This window comes from Lithobates pipiens, unplaced genomic scaffold, assembly GCF_037356315.1.
Source record: "Lithobates pipiens isolate NorthernLeopardFrog02 unplaced genomic scaffold, aLitPip1_a1.2 Scaffold_19, whole genome shotgun sequence".
NCBI lineage: Eukaryota > Metazoa > Chordata > Amphibia > Anura > Ranidae > Lithobates > Lithobates pipiens.
The window spans coordinates 598,679,727-598,699,955 of record NW_027507764.1 but is presented as its reverse complement, the minus strand read 5'-3'; the positions used below and the strand labels follow the sequence as shown (position 1 = coordinate 598,699,955).

Below are 20,229 nucleotides of genomic sequence, written 5' to 3'. Positions count from 1 at the left end.
CTCCTAGAATAACCCTGCAGTATATCTCTTCTCTCACCTCCTCCTATAATAATCCTGCAGTATATCTCTCCTCTCCTCCTATAATAACCCTGCAGTATATCTCTCCTCTCCTCCTATAATAACCCTGCAGTATATCTCTTCTCTCACCTCCTCCTATAATAATCCTGCAGTATATCTCTCCTCTCACCTCCTCCTAGAATAACCCTGCAGTATATCTCTTCTCTCACCTCCTCCTATAATAATCCTGCAGTATATCTCTCCTCTCCTCTCCTCCTATAATAATCCTGCAGTATATCTCTCCTCTCACCTCCTCCTAGAATAACCCTGCAGTATATCTCTCCTCTCATCCCCTCCTATAATAATCCTGCAGTATATCTCTCCTCTCACCTCCTCCTAGAATAACCCTGCAGTATATCTCTTCTCTCACCTCCTCCTATAATAATCCTGCAGTATATCTCTCCTCTCACCTCCTCCTAGAATAACCCTGCAGTATATCTCTTCTCTCACCTCCTCCTATAATAATCCTGCAGTATATCTCTTCTCTCATCTCCTCCTATAATAATCCTGCAGTATATCTCTTCTCTCACCTCCTCCTATAATAATCCTGCAGTATATCTCTCCTCTCATCTCCTCCTATAATAATCCTGCAGTATATCTCTTCTCTCATCTCCTCCTATAATAATCCTGCAGTATATCTCTCCTCTGATCTCCTATAATAACCCTGCAGTATATCTCTCCTCTCCTCCTATAATAACCCTGCAGTATATCTCTTCTCTCATCTCCTCCTATAATAATCCTGCAGTATATCTCTTCTCTCATCTCCTCCTATAATAATCCTGCAGTATATCTCTCCTCTGATCTCCTATAATAACCCTGCAGTATATCTCTCCTCTCCTCCTATAATAACCCTGCAGTATATCTCTTCTCTCATCTCCTCCTATAATAATCCTGCAGTATATCTCTCCTCTGATCTCCTATAATAACCCTGCAGTATATCTCTCCTCTCCTCCTATAATAACCCTGCAGTATATCTCTTCTCTCATCTCCTCCTAGAATAACCCTGCAGTATATCTCTCCTCTCCTCCTATAATAATCCTGCAGTATATCTCTCCTCTGATCTCCTATAATAACCCTGCAGTATATCTCTCCTCTCATCTCCTCCTATAATAACCCTGCAGTATATCTCTCCTCTCATCTCCTCCTAGAATAACCCTGCAGTATATCTCTCATCTCCTCCTATAATAATCCTGCAGTATATCTCTCCTCTGATCTCCTATAATAACCCTGCAGTATATCTCTCCTCTCCTCCTATAATAACCCTGCAGTATATCTCCCCTCTCACCTCCTCCTATAATAACCCTGCAGTATATCTCTCCTCTGATCTCCTTCTATAATAACCCTGCAGTATATCTCTCCTCTCATCTCCTCCTATAATAACCCTGCAGTATATCTCTCCTCTCATCTCCTCCTATAATAACCCTGCAGTATATCTCTCCTCTGATCTCCTTCTATAATAACCCTGCAGTATATCTCTCCTCTCATCTCCTCCTAGAATAACCCTGCAGTATATCTCTCCTCTCCTCCTATAATAACCCTGCAGTATATCTCTCCTCTCACCTCCTCCTATAATAACCCTGCAGTATATCTCTCCTCTCACCTCCTCCTATAATAATCCTGCAGTATATCTCTCCTCTCCTCCTATAACAATCCTGCAGTATATCTCTCCTCTGATCTCCTTGTATAATAACCCTGCAGTATATCTCTCCTCTGATCTCCTCCTATAATAACCCTGCAGTATATCTCTTCTCTCATCCCCTCCTAGAATAACCCTGCAGTATATCTCTCCTCTCCTCCTATAATAACCCTGCAGTATATCTCCCCTCTCACCTCCTCCTATAATAACCCTGCAGTATATCTCTCCTCTCATCTCCTCCTATAATAATCCTGCAGTATATCTCTCCTCTCACCTCCTCCTATAATAACCCTGCAGTATATCTCTCCTCTCACCTCCTCCTATAATAATCCTGCAGTATATCTCTCCTCTGATCTCCTTGTATAATAACCCTGCAGTATATCTCTCCTCTGATCTCCTCCTATAATAACCCTGCAGTATATCTCTCCTCTCACCTCCTCCTATAATAACCCTGCAGTATATCTCTCCTCTGATCTCCTTCTATAATAACCCTGCAGTATATCTCTCCTCTCATCTCCTCCTATAATAACCCTGCAGTATATCTCTCCTCTGATCTCCTTCTATAATAACCCTGCAGTATATCTCTCCTCTCCTCCTATAACAATCCTGCAGTATATCTCTCCTCTGATCTCCTTCTATAATAACCCTGCAGTATATCTCTCCTCTCATCTCCTCCTATAATAACCCTGCAGTATATCTCTCCTCTCACCTCCTCCTATAATAATCCTGCAGTATATCTCTCCTCTCCTCCTATAACAATCCTGCAGTATATCTCTCCTCTGATCTCCTTGTATAATAATCCTGCAGTATATCTCTCCTCTCATCTCCTTCTATAATAACCCTGCAGTATATCTCTCCTCTCCTCCTATAACAATCCTGCAGTATATCTCTCCTCTGATCTCCTCCTATAATAACCCTGCAGTATATCTCTCCTCTGATCTCCTTCTATAATAACCCTGCAGTATATCTCTCCTCTCATCTCCTCCTATAATAACCCTGCAGTATATCTCTCCTCTGATCTCCTCCTATAATAACCCTGCAGTATATCTCTCCTCTGATCTCCTTCTATAATAACCCTGCAGTATATCTCTCCTCTCATCTCCTCCTATAATAACCCTGCAGTATATCTCTCCTCTCATCTCCTCCTATAATAACCCTGCAGTATATCTCTCCTCTCCTCCGATAATAATCCTGCAGTATATCTCTCCTCTCCTCCTATAATAACCCTGCAGTATATCTCTCCTCTGATCTCCTCCTATAATAACCCTGCAGTATATCTCTCCTCTCATCCCCTCCTATAATAATCCTGCAGTATATCTCTCCAGTATTGGTGACAGTGCAGTCTGCGGGTTCGGACGGTGGATTGGTGTATCACTCACCAGATGTGTCATGTACTGTGGTTGCCGTAGTCGTCTGAACATTCACGGCACAATGCTCCGCCCCCCGCTCTAACACCGGCGCAATCTCCGATGGCACCGCTGAAGGTTCCGCTCCTGGGAAGAAGAGAAAAACATGTTGTGAATAATGAGAATTGGATCAGATTGTGGAGATCTTATGTGACGGGGGAGGGGAGGGCCCCGCCCAATTCACAGAGCATCACTAATACACAAAGGATCAATAACACTCCATCAATACTTAATAATACTCCAACAATTCAAATAGGACCAATAAATAGACCCCCCCATCTATAGAGGACCAATAATAGACCCCCCCCATGTATAGAGGACCAATAATAGACCCCCCATCTATAGAGGACCAATAATAGACCCCCCCATCTATAGAGGACCAATAATAGACCCCCCATGTATAGAGGACCAATAATTCACCCCCACATCTATAGGAGGACCAATAATAGACCCCCCAATCTATAGAGGACCAATAATAGACCCCCCATCTATAGAGGGCAGATAATAGTCCCCCCCAATCTATAGAGGACCAATAATAGTCCCCCCATCTATAGAGGACCAATAATAGACCCCCCCATCTATAGAGGACCAATAATAGACCCCCCCCCCCATCTATAGAGGATCAATAATACTCCCCCCAATCTATAGAGGACCAATAATAGACCCCCCATCTATAGAGGATCAATAATACTCCCCCCAATCTATAGAGGACCAATAATAGACCCCCCATCTATAGAGGACCAATAATAGACCCCCCCCATATATAGAGGACCAATAATAGACCCCCCATCTATAGAGGACCAATAATAGACCCCCCATGTATAGAGGACCAATAATAGACCCCCCATCTATAGAGGACCAATAATAGACCCCCCATCTATAGAGGACCAATAATAGACCCCCCATCTATAGAGGACCAATAATAGACCCCCCATCTATAGAGGACCAATAATAGACCCCCCCCATATATAGAGGACCAATAATAGACCCCCCATGTATAGAGGACCAATAATAGACCCCCCATCTATAGAGGACCAATAATAGACCCCCCATCTATAGAGGACCAATAATAGACCCCCCCATCTATTGATGCTCATCTTTGAGTCGGCTGGAACTCTGGTCAGGTGGAAATTGTCTAAGTGGTGAGTTAAAAACAGGAGGAGGTTATAACAGGCGGTCACAGTAGCTGTGTACCCTCATACAACAATCTCATACTTCCTTTATACAATATCTCACCAACAATACGGCGTTTCTTACCTCTTCCTCACCCCACAAAAAAGGAATTTCCTTCATATATATAATATTGAACACCTCAAAAGTATTTTCACAAAATCATCTTCTCATACACATTGGGAAAATGACTTATAAAAGTCCTTTACAGACCAACAATGGGAGCAAACATTACTAAGTGTTTACACATCTACTAAAAGTTCAGCATTGTGGGAACTTACTCAAAAGATTACACTTACCGTATTTATCGGCGTATAACACGCGCCCCAAGTTTAGGAGGGAAGTTTAAGGAAAAAACCTTCCATTTTAAATGCCCATCAATGCAGCCCTACACTGTCCCCCTGCAGCCCTACACTGTCCCCCTGCAGCCCTACACTGTCCCCCTGCAGCCCTACACTGTCCCCCTGCAGCCCTACACTGTCCCCCTGCAGCCCTACACTGTCCCCCTGCAGCCCTACACTGTCCCCCTGCAGCCCTGCACTGTCCCCCTGCAGCCCTGCACTGTCCCCCTGCAGCCCTGCACTGTCCCCCTGCAGCCCTGCACTGTCCCCCTGCAGCCCTGCACTGTCCCCCTGCAGCCTTTCCCAAAATTGCAGCATGGTTAGTTTTAAAATTTCTGCCGCCGCCGAGATCTTCGGCTCCTTCCGCCGCCGACATAGACCAAGCCGAGCCGAGGGTACTCGTTACTGCGAGCAGTAACGAGTACCCTCGGCTCGGTCTATGTCGGCGGCGGAAGGAGCCGAAGATCTCGGCGGCGGCAGAAATTTTAAAACTAACCATGCTGCAATTTTGGGAAAGGCTGCAGGGGGACAGTGTAGGGCTGCAGGGGGACAGTGCAGGGCTGCAGGGGGACAGTGCAAGGCTGCAGGGGGACAGTGCAAGGCTGCAGGGGGACAGTGTATGGCTAATCTTGTGTTTATGTACCGTATTATAGATCTCTTACTTAATGGATGAACTGTACGCCTATAAGAATGTTGATATTTCTTACCGGATATCTTCTGTTTACTTGTATTTTGACATTTACTGTACAATGTATACCTTATATGCATTATTTTAAAATCAATAAAAATCGATTGATTAAAAAAAAAAAAAAAAATAATAATAATAATAATAATAATGTAGTCATCTCTATTTTTATCCACTAGATGGCCACATAGAGTACCTGTATGGAATATTTTTATATGGACGAGCTGTATTTATATACTTCGCCACTAGATGTCTCTATCTCCATACGTGTTTATATATTTTATATAACTTTTAAATTCATTATTTTTTTAATAATTATTAGGCTCCATGCACACTGAAGCTCAAAAAAGCTATTTCTGGACGCCAGATTGCTGGCAGAAAACGCTGGTTGAAAAACCTGCTTTTAACAGCGTTTTATACTAGCGTTAATGAGCGTTAATGAGCGTTTTACAGCGTTAGCGTTAATGGGCGTTTTTTATAAAAATACACAGAGGACACTCCAAAAATCCCACAATGCATTGAAAAATAGAATGCCGAACACTAATGAATGAGCGTTAATGAGCGTTTGTCGTTTTTTGCCGCTGAAAAACGGCACTTTGAACGCGAATTTCTGGCGTTCAGAAAAAAGCCCATAAACTCCACTACTCATTAAAGCTGAAAAACGTCCATGTGTGCATGGACACATAGGCTAACATAGAGTGGAGTTTATGGGCTTTTACAAAAAACGCCCAAACTCCAATAAACTGCAGTTTATCAGCTTCAGTGTGCATGGAGCCTTAAGGTACGTTTAATTTATTTCTATTGGAATTGTAAGATAATGCTTGAGAAGATCTGTTTATATGGTATATTATGATGTGTATTCGTTCAATGTTGCGCTGTTGTTGTGGGTTGCTATAACAACGGTGCGCACTATATAAATGCTCCGCCGGTGTCCTATCATATAAGGTCCTCCATCCGATAGTGTCCTCTGTGTAGTGCGCATGCGCAGTACACAGCAACACAGATTCTGAAAATTGCTGAGGATGAACGGCGCCTGCGCACTGAGTCCAGGTTCTCTCCCCACCATCCAAGTGGACATAGAGTAGGAATATAGAAGTGCGGCGAACGGCCCTCTAATATTCACAACCCTATGTCCGCTTGGATGGTGGGGCCACCACCTCCACTCACCGCGCAGGCGCCATTCAGCTTCGGAGATTTTCCGAAGCTTCGTCTGCGCCGTACTGCGCATGCGCAGTACGGGGCGGACACTGTATGATGGCCGGACTCTATATGGCAGAACACCGGCACCTGACTCCTTGACCCTTTGAAAAAGTCACGTGGATGTGACGCATCACGATCGGAGCCAGGCGTCACGATCGTCACCTCCGGTCGCGGTCTCTCTCTCTCTCTCGAAAATAATTCACAGTCAACTTTGTGAAGTTGTTTGTTACACGTTACAAGATTTCCTGCACTTTATTGTCGCCCTTCTTGTATTGTTTAATTTGCACTTCTATATATTGATGTGCTTTTTATGTATATTATAACTATTTATCTATGTAGGTCGGTAGCGCCACATCATTTATTCATCATTTTTATTCACTAGTGTAGAGATCACTATATATATATATATATATATATGTTGGCAGCTTCCTTTATTGATTCGTTTAATGAATTATTTATTCACTTGCGAGTTTAGTGATAGTAAGGTTACCAGTGAAGGGCGGTGCGCAGTAGTAGCTTCCTTTATACTTAGTGTCAGGAAGTTAGTTGTTAGGTAATCTGGACTGGGTATAATCTCTAATCCTCATTATATTTAATAGGTACGATTCCCGGCGGGTGTGGAGAGGCGACTCGGTGTACATCTTGCGGCATGTACGCGTTCCTCGATCATCTGATATTCAGGTTCTGAATATGAGGAAGCAACTGTGAGCACTGAGAAGTCCCCCCATACTAAAGGAGAGCCAGGAATGTACACAGCAGGTGCCGGCAGGGGCCAGCACAGAGGTGGGTGGAGACAAAGAGGTTCCGGCACAGAGGTGGGTGGAGACAAAGAGATTACGGCAAAGAGGCGGGTGGAGACAAAGAGGTTTCGGCACAGAGGCCAGTACAGAGGAGGGTAGAGACAAAGGAGGTTCTGGCACATAGTTGGGTGGAGACAAAGAGGTGCCGGCAGGAGCCAGCACAGAGGTGGGTGGAGACAAAGAGGTTACGGCACAGAGGTGGGTGGAGACAAAGAGGCGCCGGCACAGAGGCGGGTGGAGACAAAGAGGTGCCGGCAGGGGCCAGTACAGAGGAGGGTGGAGACAAAGAGGTGCCGGAAGGAGCCAGCACAGAGGTGGGTGGAGACAAAGAGGTTCCGGCACAGAGGGGGGTGGAGACAAAGAGGTGCCAGCACAGAGGGGGGTGGAGACAAAGAGGTGCCAGCACAGAGCGGGGTGGAGACAAAGAGGTGCCAGCACAGAGCGGGGTGGAGACAAAGAGGTGCCGGCAGGGGCCAGCACAGAGGGGGGGTGGAGAAAAAGAGGTGCCGGCAGGAGCCAGCACAGAGGGGGGTGGAGACAAAGAGGTGCCGGCAGGGGCCAGCACAGAGGTGGGTGGAGACAAAGAGGTGCCGGAAGGGGCCAGCACAGAGGTGGGTGGAGACAAAGAGGTGCCGGAAGGGGCCAGCACAGAGGTGGGTGGAGACAAAGAGGTGCCGGAAGGGGCCAGCACAGAGGTGGGTGGAGACAAAGAGGTGCCGGCAGGGGCCAGCACAGAGGTGAGTGGAGACAAAGAGGTGCCGGCACAGAGGTGGGTGGAGACAAAGAGGTTCCGGCACAGAGGCGGGTGGAGACAAAGAGGTTCCGGCAGAGGCGGGTGGAGACAAAGAGGTTCCGGCAGAGGTGGGTGGAGACAAAGAGGTTCCGGCAGGGGCCAGTACAGAGGAGGGTGGAGACAAAGAAGTTCCGGCACATAGTTGGGTGGAGACAAAGAGGTGCCGGCAGGAGCCAGCACAGAGGTGGGTGGAGACAAAGAGGTTACGGCACAGAGGTGGGTGGAGACAAAGAGGTGCCGGCACAGAGGCGGGTGGAGACAAAGAGGTGCCGGCACAGAGGCGGGTGGAGACAAAGAGGTGGCGGCAGGGGCCAGCACAGAGGGGGGTGGAGAAAAAGAGGTGCCGGCAGGGGCCAGCACAGAGGGGGGGGTGGAGAAAAAGAGGTGCCGGAAGGAGCCAGCACAGAGGGGGGGTGGAGACAAAGAGGTGCCGGCAGGAGCCAGCACAGAGGGGGTGGAGACAAAGAGGTGCCGGCACAGAGGGGGGTGGACACAAAGAGGTGCCAGCACAGAGGGGGGTGGAGGCAAAGAGGTGCCGGCAGGGGCCAGCACAGAGGGGGGGTGGAGAAAAAGAGGTGCCGGCAGGAGCCAGCACAGAGGGGGGTGGAGACAAAGAGGTGCCGGCAGGGGCCAGCACAGAGGTGGGTGGAGACAAAGAGGTGCCGGAAGGGGCCAGCACAGAGGTGGGTGGAGACAAAGAGGTGCCGGAAGGGGCCAGCACAGAGGTGGGTGGAGACAAAGAGGTGCCGGAAGGGGCCAGCACAGAGGTGGGTGGAGACAAAGAGGTGCCGGCAGGGGCCAGCACAGAGGTGAGTGGAGACAAAGAGGTGCCGGCACAGAGGTGGGTGGAGACAAAGAGGTTCCGGCACAGAGGCGGGTGGAGACAAAGAGGTTCCGGCAGAGGCGGGTGGAGACAAAGAGGTTCCGGCAGAGGTGGGTGGAGACAAAGAGGTTCCGGCAGGGGCCAGTACAGAGGAGGGTGGAGACAAAGAAGTTCCGGCACATAGTTGGGTGGAGACAAAGAGGTGCCGGCAGGAGCCAGCACAGAGGGGGGGTGGAGAAAAAGAGGTGCCGGCAGGAGCCAGCACAGAGGGGGGTGGAGACAAAGAGGTGCCGGCAGGGGCCAGCACAGAGGTGGGTGGAGACAAAGAGGTGCCGGAAGGGGCCAGCACAGAGGTGGGTGGAGACAAAGAGGTGCCGGAAGGGGCCAGCACAGAGGTGGGTGGAGACAAAGAGGTGCCGGAAGGGGCCAGCACAGAGGTGGGTGGAGACAAAGAGGTGCCGGCAGGGGCCAGCACAGAGGTGAGTGGAGACAAAGAGGTGCCGGCACAGAGGTGGGTGGAGACAAAGAGGTTCCGGCACAGAGGCGGGTGGAGACAAAGAGGTTCCGGCAGAGGCGGGTGGAGACAAAGAGGTTCCGGCAGAGGTGGGTGGAGACAAAGAGGTTCCGGCAGGGGCCAGTACAGAGGAGGGTGGAGACAAAGAAGTTCCGGCACATAGTTGGGTGGAGACAAAGAGGTGCCGGCAGGAGCCAGCACAGAGGTGGGTGGAGACAAAGAGGTTACGGCACAGAGGTGGGTGGAGACAAAGAGGTGCCGGCACAGAGGCGGGTGGAGACAAAGAGGTGCCGGCACAGAGGCGGGTGGAGACAAAGAGGTGGCGGCAGGGGCCAGCACAGAGGGGGGTGGAGAAAAAGAGGTGCCGGCAGGGGCCAGCACAGAGGGGGGGGTGGAGAAAAAGAGGTGCCGGAAGGAGCCAGCACAGAGGGGGGGTGGAGACAAAGAGGTGCCGGCAGGAGCCAGCACAGAGGGGGTGGAGACAAAGAGGTGCCGGCACAGAGGGGGGTGGACACAAAGAGGTGCCAGCACAGAGGGGGGTGGAGGCAAAGAGGTTCCGGCAGGGGCCAGCACAGAGGTGGGTGGAGACAAAGAGGTTCCGGCAGGGGCCAGCACAGAGGTGGGAGGAGACAAAGAGGTTCCGGCACAGAGGGGGGTGGAGACAAAGAGGTGCCAGCACAGAGGGGGTGGAGACAAAGATGTGCCGGAACAGAGGGGGGTGGACACAAAGAGGTTCCGGCAGGAGCCAGCACAGAGGTGGGTGGAGACAAAGAGGTGCCGGCAGGGGCCAGCACAGAGGGGGGGTGGAGAAAAAGAGGTGCCGGCAGGGGCCAGCACAGAGGTGGGTGGAGACAAAGAGGTGCCGGCACTAGCAAAGAGTAGATGGGTGACAATCAAGAAGGGGAAAGGGGCAAGGATGCCCCAGGGAGGCTGATCCAGGGCTAGAGCATCCCAATAAGTACGCTCCGTTGAGTGACATTGGGGATCCCAGTCAGGGACCAGAGGCGGGTGGAGACAAAGAGGTGCCGGAACAGATGCGGGTGGAGACAAAGAGGTTCCGGCAGGGGCCAGTACAGAGGAGGGTGGAGACAAAGAGGTGCCGGCAGGAGCCAGCACAGAGGTGGGTGGAGACAAAGAGGTTCCGGCACAGAGGGGGGTGGAGACAAAGAGGTGCCGGCACAGAGGGGGGTGGACACAAAGAGGTGCCGGCACAGAGGGGGGTGGACACAAAGAGGTGTCGGCAGGGGCCAGCACAGAGGGGGGTGGAGAAAAAGAGGTGTCGGCAGGGGCCAGCACAGAGGGGGGGGGTGGAGAAAAAGAGGTGCCGGCAGGGGCCAGCACAGAGGGGGGGGTGGAGAAAAAGAGGTGCCGGCAGGGGCCAGCACAGAGGGGGGGGTGGAGAAAAAGAGGTGCCGGCAGGGGCCAGCACAGAGGTGGGTGGAGACAAAGAGGTGCCGGCACTAGCAAAGAGTAGATGGGTGACAATCAAGAAGGGGAAAGGGGCAAGGATGCCCCAGGGAGGCTGATCCAGGGCTAGAGCATCCCAATAAGTACGCTCCGTTGAGTGACATTGGGGATCCCAGTCAGGGACCAGCACTGCTGGAGCTGAGGGACTCCCCTAGCTGCCGGGGGAAGAACTCCTCCAGTGAGAGTGGGGGGGGGGGGGGAAGGAAAGACAGATCCTGGTGGTAGGGGACTCAATTCTTATTGGCCTCTCAGAGAAGACAATCTGTAACAAAGACCCGAAGCTGTGAACTGTATGTCATCTGCCGGGCGCCCGGGTTCGTCACATCGCGGATCTGATGGACAGATTACTGGGAGGGGGTGGGGAAGACCCGGCTGTTATAGTGCACCAATGACAAAGTCAGAGGCAGATGGAGGGTCCTAAAAGGACGATTTTAGGGACTTGGGAGCTAAGTTGATGAGAAGGACCTCCAGGGGGGTATTCTCAGGAATATTCTCAGGAATAGTACCGGTACATGGAGCCACACCAGAGAGGCGGAGGGAGATTAGGGAAGTAAACAAGTGGCTGAAGAGCTGGGGTAGTAAGGAGGGGTTTGGGTTCCTGGAGGACTTCTCAGTCCATACATAAGCGGTACTATAGAAGGGATGGACTGCACCTAAAAGAGGAGGGTGCAGATCAGCTGGGAATAAGGATGGCCAAAATGTTAGAGGGGTTTTTTAAACTAGGCGATGGGGGGGTCCAGGGGTAGAGATAGTCAGCACGGAACATATTCCAGAGGGTAGTATTGGGGGTATTAGTGGTAAGTTGACCAAAGCCCATAAACCCGAGGTAAGTGTAGTAGCAAGTCCTAGTTGAAATCTCGGAACACCCAATAAGAGGATGATATGTGACCGGTCTAAACTACGTGGCATGGTCACCATTTCCAGGAGCCTGGCGGACAAGATGGGAGAACTAGAGATATGGAACCGCACATTCATCTAAGGCTCGCCAGTTCCTAAATGTCTTGCAGGACAATTTGATGGGTCAGATGGTAGACGCACCAACTAGAAATAAAGCGTTACTAGATCTACTGATTACCAACAATACAGTCCTGATCACGGATGTGGAAATACGGGGCAATTTAGGGAACAGCGATCACAGGTCAATTGGCTTCAGTATAAATCACACAAATAGGAAACATAAGGGGAATAAAAACACTGAATTTCAAAAGAGCCAACTTCCCTAAACTACGAACCTCACTAGAAGATATAAAATCTTAGGAACAAAGAACACGGAGGAGAGATGGGTTGGCTTTAAGAGTATATTAAATAAGGGCATTAGCCAATACATCCCATTGGGTAATAAATTTAAAAGAGCGAACAAAAGTCCTGGATGGCTTAACTCCAATGTAAAAATGCATTTAAAAAGGAGAAGGCTTTCAAAAAAAATACAAGGTTGAAAGGATCATCATCAGCATTCAGACTTATAAAGACTGCAACAAGAAATGTAAGGGTGCAATGGAGGACGGCTAAGATAGAACATGAAAGACACATAGTGGAGGACAGCAAAAAATATCCCAAGAAATTCTTTAAGTATGTAAACAGTAAAAAAGGAGGACAGACCATATTGGCCCAATAAAGAATGATGAAGGACATCTGGTTACAAAGGATGGGGGGATGGAGAAGGTATTGAATTTATTCTTTTACTCAGTCTTCACAAAGGTAATCGTGGGGGGAGGGGGGGGGGGTCAGTAACCAAAACTGCAGTGTTTATCCTCAGGACACATCACAGGAAGCCCCTCCATGGTTATCAGGACAGAATTAAAATTAGACTTGGGAAACTTAACATTAATACTTCACCGGGACCAGATGGTTTGCACCCGAGGGGACTTTGGGAACTCAGTCAAGTAATTGCCAGATCATTGTTCCTAATTTTTACTGACAGTCTACTGACTGGAATGGTACCAGCTGATTGGAGAAAAGCCAATGTAGCACCAATATTTAAAAAGGGCCCAAAATACATCCCTGGGAATTACAGACCAGTCAGCCCAACATCAATAGTATGTAAACTCTTTGAGGGGATGATAAGGGACTATATACAAGATTTTAGTAATGAGAACGGCATCATTAGCAGTAATCAGCATGGATTCATGAAGAATCGTTCTTGCCAAACCAATCTACTGACCTTCTATGAGGAGGTGAGTTGCCATCTAGATAAAGGAAGGCCCGTAGACGTGGTGTATCTGGATAAAGGAAGGCCCGTAGACGTGGTGTATCTAGATAAAGGAAGGTCCGTAGACGTGGTATATCTAGATAAAGGAAGGCCCGTAGACGTGGTGTATCTGGATAAAGGAAGGCCCGTAGACGTGGTGTATCTGGATAAAGGAAGGCCCGTAGACGTGGCGTATCTAGATAAAGGAAGGCCCGTAGACGTGGCGTATCTAGATAAAGGAAGGCCCGTAGACGTGGTGTATCTAGATAAAGGTAGGCCCGTAGATGTGGTGTATCTGGATAAAGGAAGGTCCGTAGATGTGGTGTATCTAGATAAAGGAAGGCCCGTAGATGTGGTGTATCTAGATAAAGGAAGGCCCGTAGACGTGGTGTATCTAGATAAAGGAAGGTCCGTAGACGTGGTGTATCTAGATAAAGGAAGGCCCGTAGACGTGGTGTATCTAGATAAAGGAAGGCCCGTAGACGTGGTGTATCTAGATAAAGGAAGGCCCGTAGATGTGGTGTATCTAGATAAAGGAAGGCCCGTAGACGTGGTGTATCTAGATAAAGGAAGGCCCGTAGACGTGGTGTATCTGGACTTTATAAAAGCATTTGTCACAGTTCCCCATAAACGTTTATGGTATAAAATAAGGTGGGTTGGCATGGACCATAGGATGAGGACATGGATTGAAAACTGGCTACAAGGGCGAGTTCAGAGGGTGGTGATAAATGGGGAGTACTCGGAATGGTCGGGGGAGGGTAGTGGGGTCCCCCAGGGTTCTGTGCTGGGACCAATCCTGTTTAATTTGTACATAAATGACCTGGAGGAGGGGGATGGGGGAAACGGCTCAATCTCTGTATTTGCGGATGATGCTAAGCAGGGCAATAACTTCTCCGCAGGATGTGGAGACCTTCCAAGAAGATCTGAACAAATGAATGGGGGGAGGGGCAACTACATGGAAAATGAGGTTCAATGTAGAAAAATGTAAAATAATGCATTTGGGTGGCAAAAATCTGAATGCAATCTATAGACTGGGGGGAGGGGAACCTCTGGGGGGATCTAGGATGGAGAAGGACCTGGGGGGAGGGGAACCTCTGGGGGGATGTAGGATGGAGAAGGACCTGGGGGGAGGGGAACCTCTGGGGGGATCTAGGATGGAGAAGGACCTGGGGGGAGGGGAACCTCTGGGGGGGATGTAGGATGGAGAAGGACCTGGGGGGAGGGGAACCTCTGGGGGGATCTAGGATGGAGAAGGACCTGGGGGGAGGGGAACCTCTGGGGGGATGTAGGATGGAGAAGGACCTGGGGGGAGGGGAACCTCTGGGGGGATCTAGGATGGAGAAGGACCTGGGGGAGGGGAACCTCTGGGGGGGTCTAGGATGGAGAAGGACCTGGGGGGAGGGGAACCTCTGGGGGGGTCTAGGATGGAGAAGGACCTGGGGGGGGGGAACCTCTGGGGGGGATGTAGGATGGAGAAGGACCTGGGGGGAGGGGAACCTCTGGGGGGATCTAGGATGGAGAAGGACCTGGGGGTCCTAGTAGATGATGGGCTCAGCAATGCCAAGCTGCTGCTAACAAAGCAAATAGAATATTGGCATTAAAAAGGGATCAACTCCAGAGATAAAAGGATAATTCTCCCCTCTACAAGACTCTGGTCCGGCCGCACCTGGAGTATACTGTCCAGTTCTGGGCACCAGTCCTCAGGAAGGATGTACTGGAAATGGAGCGACTACAAAGAAGGGCAACAAAGCTAATAAAGGGTCTGGAGGATATTAGATATGAGGAAAGGTTGTGAGCTCTGAACTTATTCTCTCTGGAGAAGAGACGCCTGAGAGGGGATATGATTTCATTATATAAATACTGGACTGGTGACCCCACAATATATAAATACCGGACTGGTGACCCCACAATATATAAATACCGGACTGGTGACCCCACAATATATAAATACCAGACTGGTGACCCCACAATATATAAATACCAGACTGGTGACCCCACAATATATAAATACCGGACTGGTGACCCCACAATATATAAATAACGGACTGGTGACCCCACAATATATAAATACCAGACTGGTGACCCCACAATATATAAATACAGGACTGGTGACCCCACAATATATAAATACCGGACTGGTGACCCCACAATATATAAATACCGGACTGGTGACCCCACAATATATAAATACCGGACTGGTGACCCCACAATATATAAATACCAGACTGGTGACCCCACAATATATAAATACCAGACTGGTGACCCCACAATATATAAATACCGGACTGGTGACCCCACAATATATAAATACCGGACTGGTGACCCCACAATATATAAATACCAGACTGGTGACCCCACAATATATAAATACCAGACTGGTGACCCCACAATATATAAATACCGGACTGGTGACCCCACAATATATAAATAACGGACTGGTGACCCCACAATATATAAATACCAGACTGGTGACCCCACAATATATAAATACAGGACTGGTGACCCCACAATATATAAATACCGGACTGGTGACCCCACAATATATAAATACCGGACTGGTGACCCCACAATATATAAATACCGGACTGGTGACCCCACAATATATAAATACCAGACTGGTGACCCCACAATATATAAATACAGGACTGGTGACCCCACAATATATAAATACCGGACTGGTGACCCCACAATATATAAATACCGGACTGGTGACCCCACAATATATAAATACCAGACTGGTGACCCCACAATATATAAATACAAGACTGGTGACCCCACAATAGGGAGAAAACATTTTCGCAAAAAGGAGTTTAACAAGACTTAGAAGAAAAGAGGTTTAACAAACTATGTAGAGGGTTCTTTACTGTAAGAGCAGCAAGGATGTTGAATCCCCTTCCACAGGCGGTGGTCTCAGCAGGGGGGGGGGGGGGGTGATAGTTTAAAAAACTATTAGATAAGCATCTGAACGACCGCATCATACAGGATATACAATGTAATACTGACATATAATTGCACACATAGGTTGGACTTGATGGACTTTTTTTTACCTCACCTACTATGTAACTATAATACTCCCCCCAATCTATAGAGGATCAATAATACTCCCCCCAATCTATAGAGGATCAATAATACTCCCCCCAATCTATAGAGGATCAATAATACTCCCCCCAATCTATAGAGGATCAATAATACTCCCCCCAATCTATAGAGGATCGATAATACTCCCCCCAATCTATAGAAGATCGATAATACGCCCCCCAATCTATAGAGGATCGATAATACTCCCCCCAATCTATAGAGGATCGATAATACTCCCCCCAATCTATAGAGGATCAATAATACTCCCCCCAATCTATAGAGGATCAATAATACTCCCCCCAATCTATAGAGGATCAATAATACTCCCCCCAATCTATAGAGGATCAATAATACTCCCCCCAATCTATAGAGGATCAATAATACTCCCCCCAATCTATAGAGGATCAATAATACTCCCCCCAATCTATAGAGGATCAATAATACTCCCCCCAATCTATAGAGGATCAATAATACTCCCCCCAATCTATAGAGGATCAATAATACTCCCCCCAATCTATAGAGGATCAATAATACTCCCCCCAATCTATAGAGGATCAATAATACTCCCCCCAATCTATAGAAGATCGATAATACGCCCCCCAATCTATAGAGGATCGATAATACTCCCCCCAATCTATAGAGGATCGATAATACTCCCCCCAATCTATAGAGGATCGATAATACTCCCCCCAATCTATAGAGGATCAATAATACTCCCCCAATCTATAGAGGATCAATAATACTCCCCCCAATCTATAGAGGATCAATAATACTCCCCCCAATCTATAGAGGATCGATAATACTCCCCCCAATCTATAGAGGATCAATAATACTCCCCCCAATCTATAGAGGATCAATAATACTCCCCCCAATCTATAGAGGATCGATAATACTCCCCCCAATCTATAGAGGACCGATAATACTCCCCCCAATCTATAGAGGATCGATAATACTCCCCCCAATCTATAGAGGATCAATAATACTCCCCCCAATCTATAGAGGATCAATAATACTCCCCCCAATCTATAGAGGATCAATAATACTCCCCCCAATCTATAGAGGATCAATAATACTCCCCCCAATCTATAGAGGATCAATAATACTCCCCACAATCTATAGAGGATCAATAATACTCCCCCCAATCTAAAGGGGATCAATAATACTCCCCCCAATCTATAGAGGATCAATAATACTCCCCCCAATCTATAGAGGATCAATAATACTCCCCCCAATCTATAGAGGATCAATAATACTCCCCCCAATCTATAGAGGATCAATAATACTCCCCACAATCTATAGAGGATCAATAATACTCCCCACAATCTATAGAGGATCAATAATACTCCCCCCAATCTAAAGGGGATCAATAATACTCCACTAATAGAGAGGATGAATACTACTCACCAAAGAAGAAGAGGTCCAGGTCGAAGTCTCCATCATCCCTCCCCTGCAGGACGCCCTCCGCCATCTTTGTGTTCGTCCATATAAACTCTACACAGGACCTTCCTCAAAGAGAAGGAGGTACGATGACATCACAGAGGAGGTACGATGACATCACAGTGCAGCCCAGACGATGACATCACAGCACAGGACAGTCGATGAAATCATTACTAAAACTACACTGCAGGGAGGAAACACAAAACAGGCGAGAAGATGACAGAGAGGACACAAGAAATATCTCAGTTGAGGGGGGGGGATCCTATACTGTATACTAAGGAAGGAGGGGGGATCCTATACTGTATACTAAGGAAGGAGGGGGGATCCTATACTGTATACTAAGGAAGGAGGGGGGATCCTATACTGTATACTAAGGAAGGAGGGGGGATCCTATACTGTATACTAAGGAAGGAGGGGGGGATCCTATACTGTATACTAAGGAAGGAGGGGGGATCCTATACTGTATACTAAGGAAGGAGGGGGAGAGGATCCAATACTGTATACTAAGGAAGGAGGGGGGATCCAATACTGTATACTAAGGAAGGAGGGGGGATCCAATACTGTATACTAAGGAAGGAGGGGGGGATCCTATACTGTATACTAAGGAAGGAGGGGGGATCCTATACTGTATACTAAGGAAGGAGGGGGGGATCCTATACTGTATACTAAGGAAGGAGGGGGGATCCTATACTGTATACTAAGGAAGGAGGGGATCCTATACTGTATACTAAGGAAGGAGGGGGGGATCCTATAATGTATACTAAGGAAGGAGGGGGGGGTCCTATACTGTATACTAAGGAAGGAGGGGGGGATCCAATACTGTATACTAAGGAAGGAGGTGGGGATCCAATACTGTATACTAAGGAAAAAGGGGGAGGGATCCTATACTGTATACTAAGGAAGGAGGGGAAGGGGATCCTATACTGTATACTAAGGAAGGAGGGGGGGGGGGTCCTATACTGTATACTAAGGAAGGAGGGGGGGGGTCCTATACTGTATACTAAGGAAGGAGGGGGGATCCAATACTGTATACTAAGGAAGGAGGGGGGATCCTATACTGTATACTAAGGAAGGAGGGGGGGATCCTATACTGTATACTAAGGAAGGAGGGGGGGATCCTATACTGTATACTAAGAAAGGAGGGGGGATCCTATACTGTATACTAAGGAAGGAGGGGGGATCCTATACTGTATACTAAGGAAGGAGGGGGGGATCCTATACTGTATACTAAGGAAGGAGGGGGGATCCTATACTGTATACTAAGGAAGGAGGGGGGATCCTATACTGTATACTAAGGAAGGAGGGGGGGATCCTATACTGTATACTAAGAAAGGAGGGGGGGATCCTATACTGTATACTAAACAAGGAGAGGATCCTATACTGTATACTAAGGAAAAAGGGGGGGATCCTATACTGTATACTAAGAAAGGAGGGGGGATTCTATACTGTATACTAAGGAAGGAGGGGAAGGGGATCCTATACTGTATACTAAGGAAGGAGGGGGGGATCCTATACTGTATACTAATGAAGGAGGGGGGATCCTATACTGTATACTAAGGAAGGAGGGGGGATCCTATACTGTATACTAAGGAAGGAGGGGGGGATCCTATACTGTATACTAAGGAAGGAGGGGGGGGTCCTATACTGTATACTAAGGAAGGAGGGGGGGTCCTATACTGTATACTAAGGAAGGAGGGGGGATCCAATACTGTATACTAAGGAAGGAGGGGGGGGGGATCCAATACTGTATACTAAGGAAAAAGGGGGGGGATCCTATACTGTATACTAAGGAAGGAGGGGGGGATCCTATACTGTATACTAAGGAAGGAGGGGAAGGGGATCCTATACTGTATACTAAGGAAGGAGGGGGGGATCCTATACTATATACTACGGAAGGAGGGGGGATCCTATACTGTATACTAAGGAAGGAGGGGGATCCTATACTGTATACTAAGGAAGGAGGGGGGGGGGATCCTATACTGTATACTAAGGAAGGAGGGGGAGGGGATCCTATACTGTATACTAAGGAAGGAGGGGGGGATCCTATACTGTATACTAAGGAAGGAGGGGGGGGGGTCCTATACTGTATACTAAGGAAGGAGGGGAAGGGGATCCTATACTGTATACTAAGGAAGGAGGGGAAGGGGATCCTATACTGTATACTAAGGAAGGAGGGGAGAGGATCCAATACTGTATACTAAGGAAGGAGGGGAGAGGATCCAATACTGTATACTAAGGAAGGAGGGGGGGGGGTCCAATACTGTATACTAAGGAAGGAGGGGGAGAGGATCCAATACTGTATACTAAGGAAGGAGGGGGGATCCAATACTGTATACTAAGGAAGGAGGGGGGGGATCCAATACTGTATACTAAGGAAGGAGGGGGGGATCCTATACTGTATACTAAGGAAGGAGGGGGGGGATCCTATACTGTATACTAAGGAAGGAGGGGGGATCCTATACTGTATACTAAGGAAGGAGGGGGGATCCTATACTGTATACTAAGGAAGGAGGGGGGGATCCTATACTGTATACTAAGAAAGGAGGGGGGGATCCTATACTGTATACTAAACAAGGAGAGGATCCTATACTGTATACTAAGGAAAAAGGGGGGGATCCTATACTGTATACTAAG

At 48.2% G+C, this 20,229-nt stretch overlaps 1 protein-coding gene across 1 annotated transcript in view; it reads right to left on the bottom strand.

Annotated features, from left to right (window-relative positions):
* Window positions 1-20,229, bottom strand: part of LOC143997862 (uncharacterized) — a 34,636-nt gene that overhangs the window by 9,188 nt on the left and 5,219 nt on the right. Inside the window, exons 2-3 of the mRNA XM_077493697.1 lie at window positions 17,563-17,779; window positions 3,073-3,186 (exon numbers count right to left, since the gene is read on the bottom strand). Coding sequence (XP_077349823.1) covers window positions 3,073-3,186; window positions 17,563-17,626 — 178 coding nt within the window. The 5' untranslated portion in view covers window positions 17,627-17,779. The remainder of the gene's footprint in view (window positions 1-3,072; window positions 3,187-17,562; window positions 17,780-20,229) is intronic.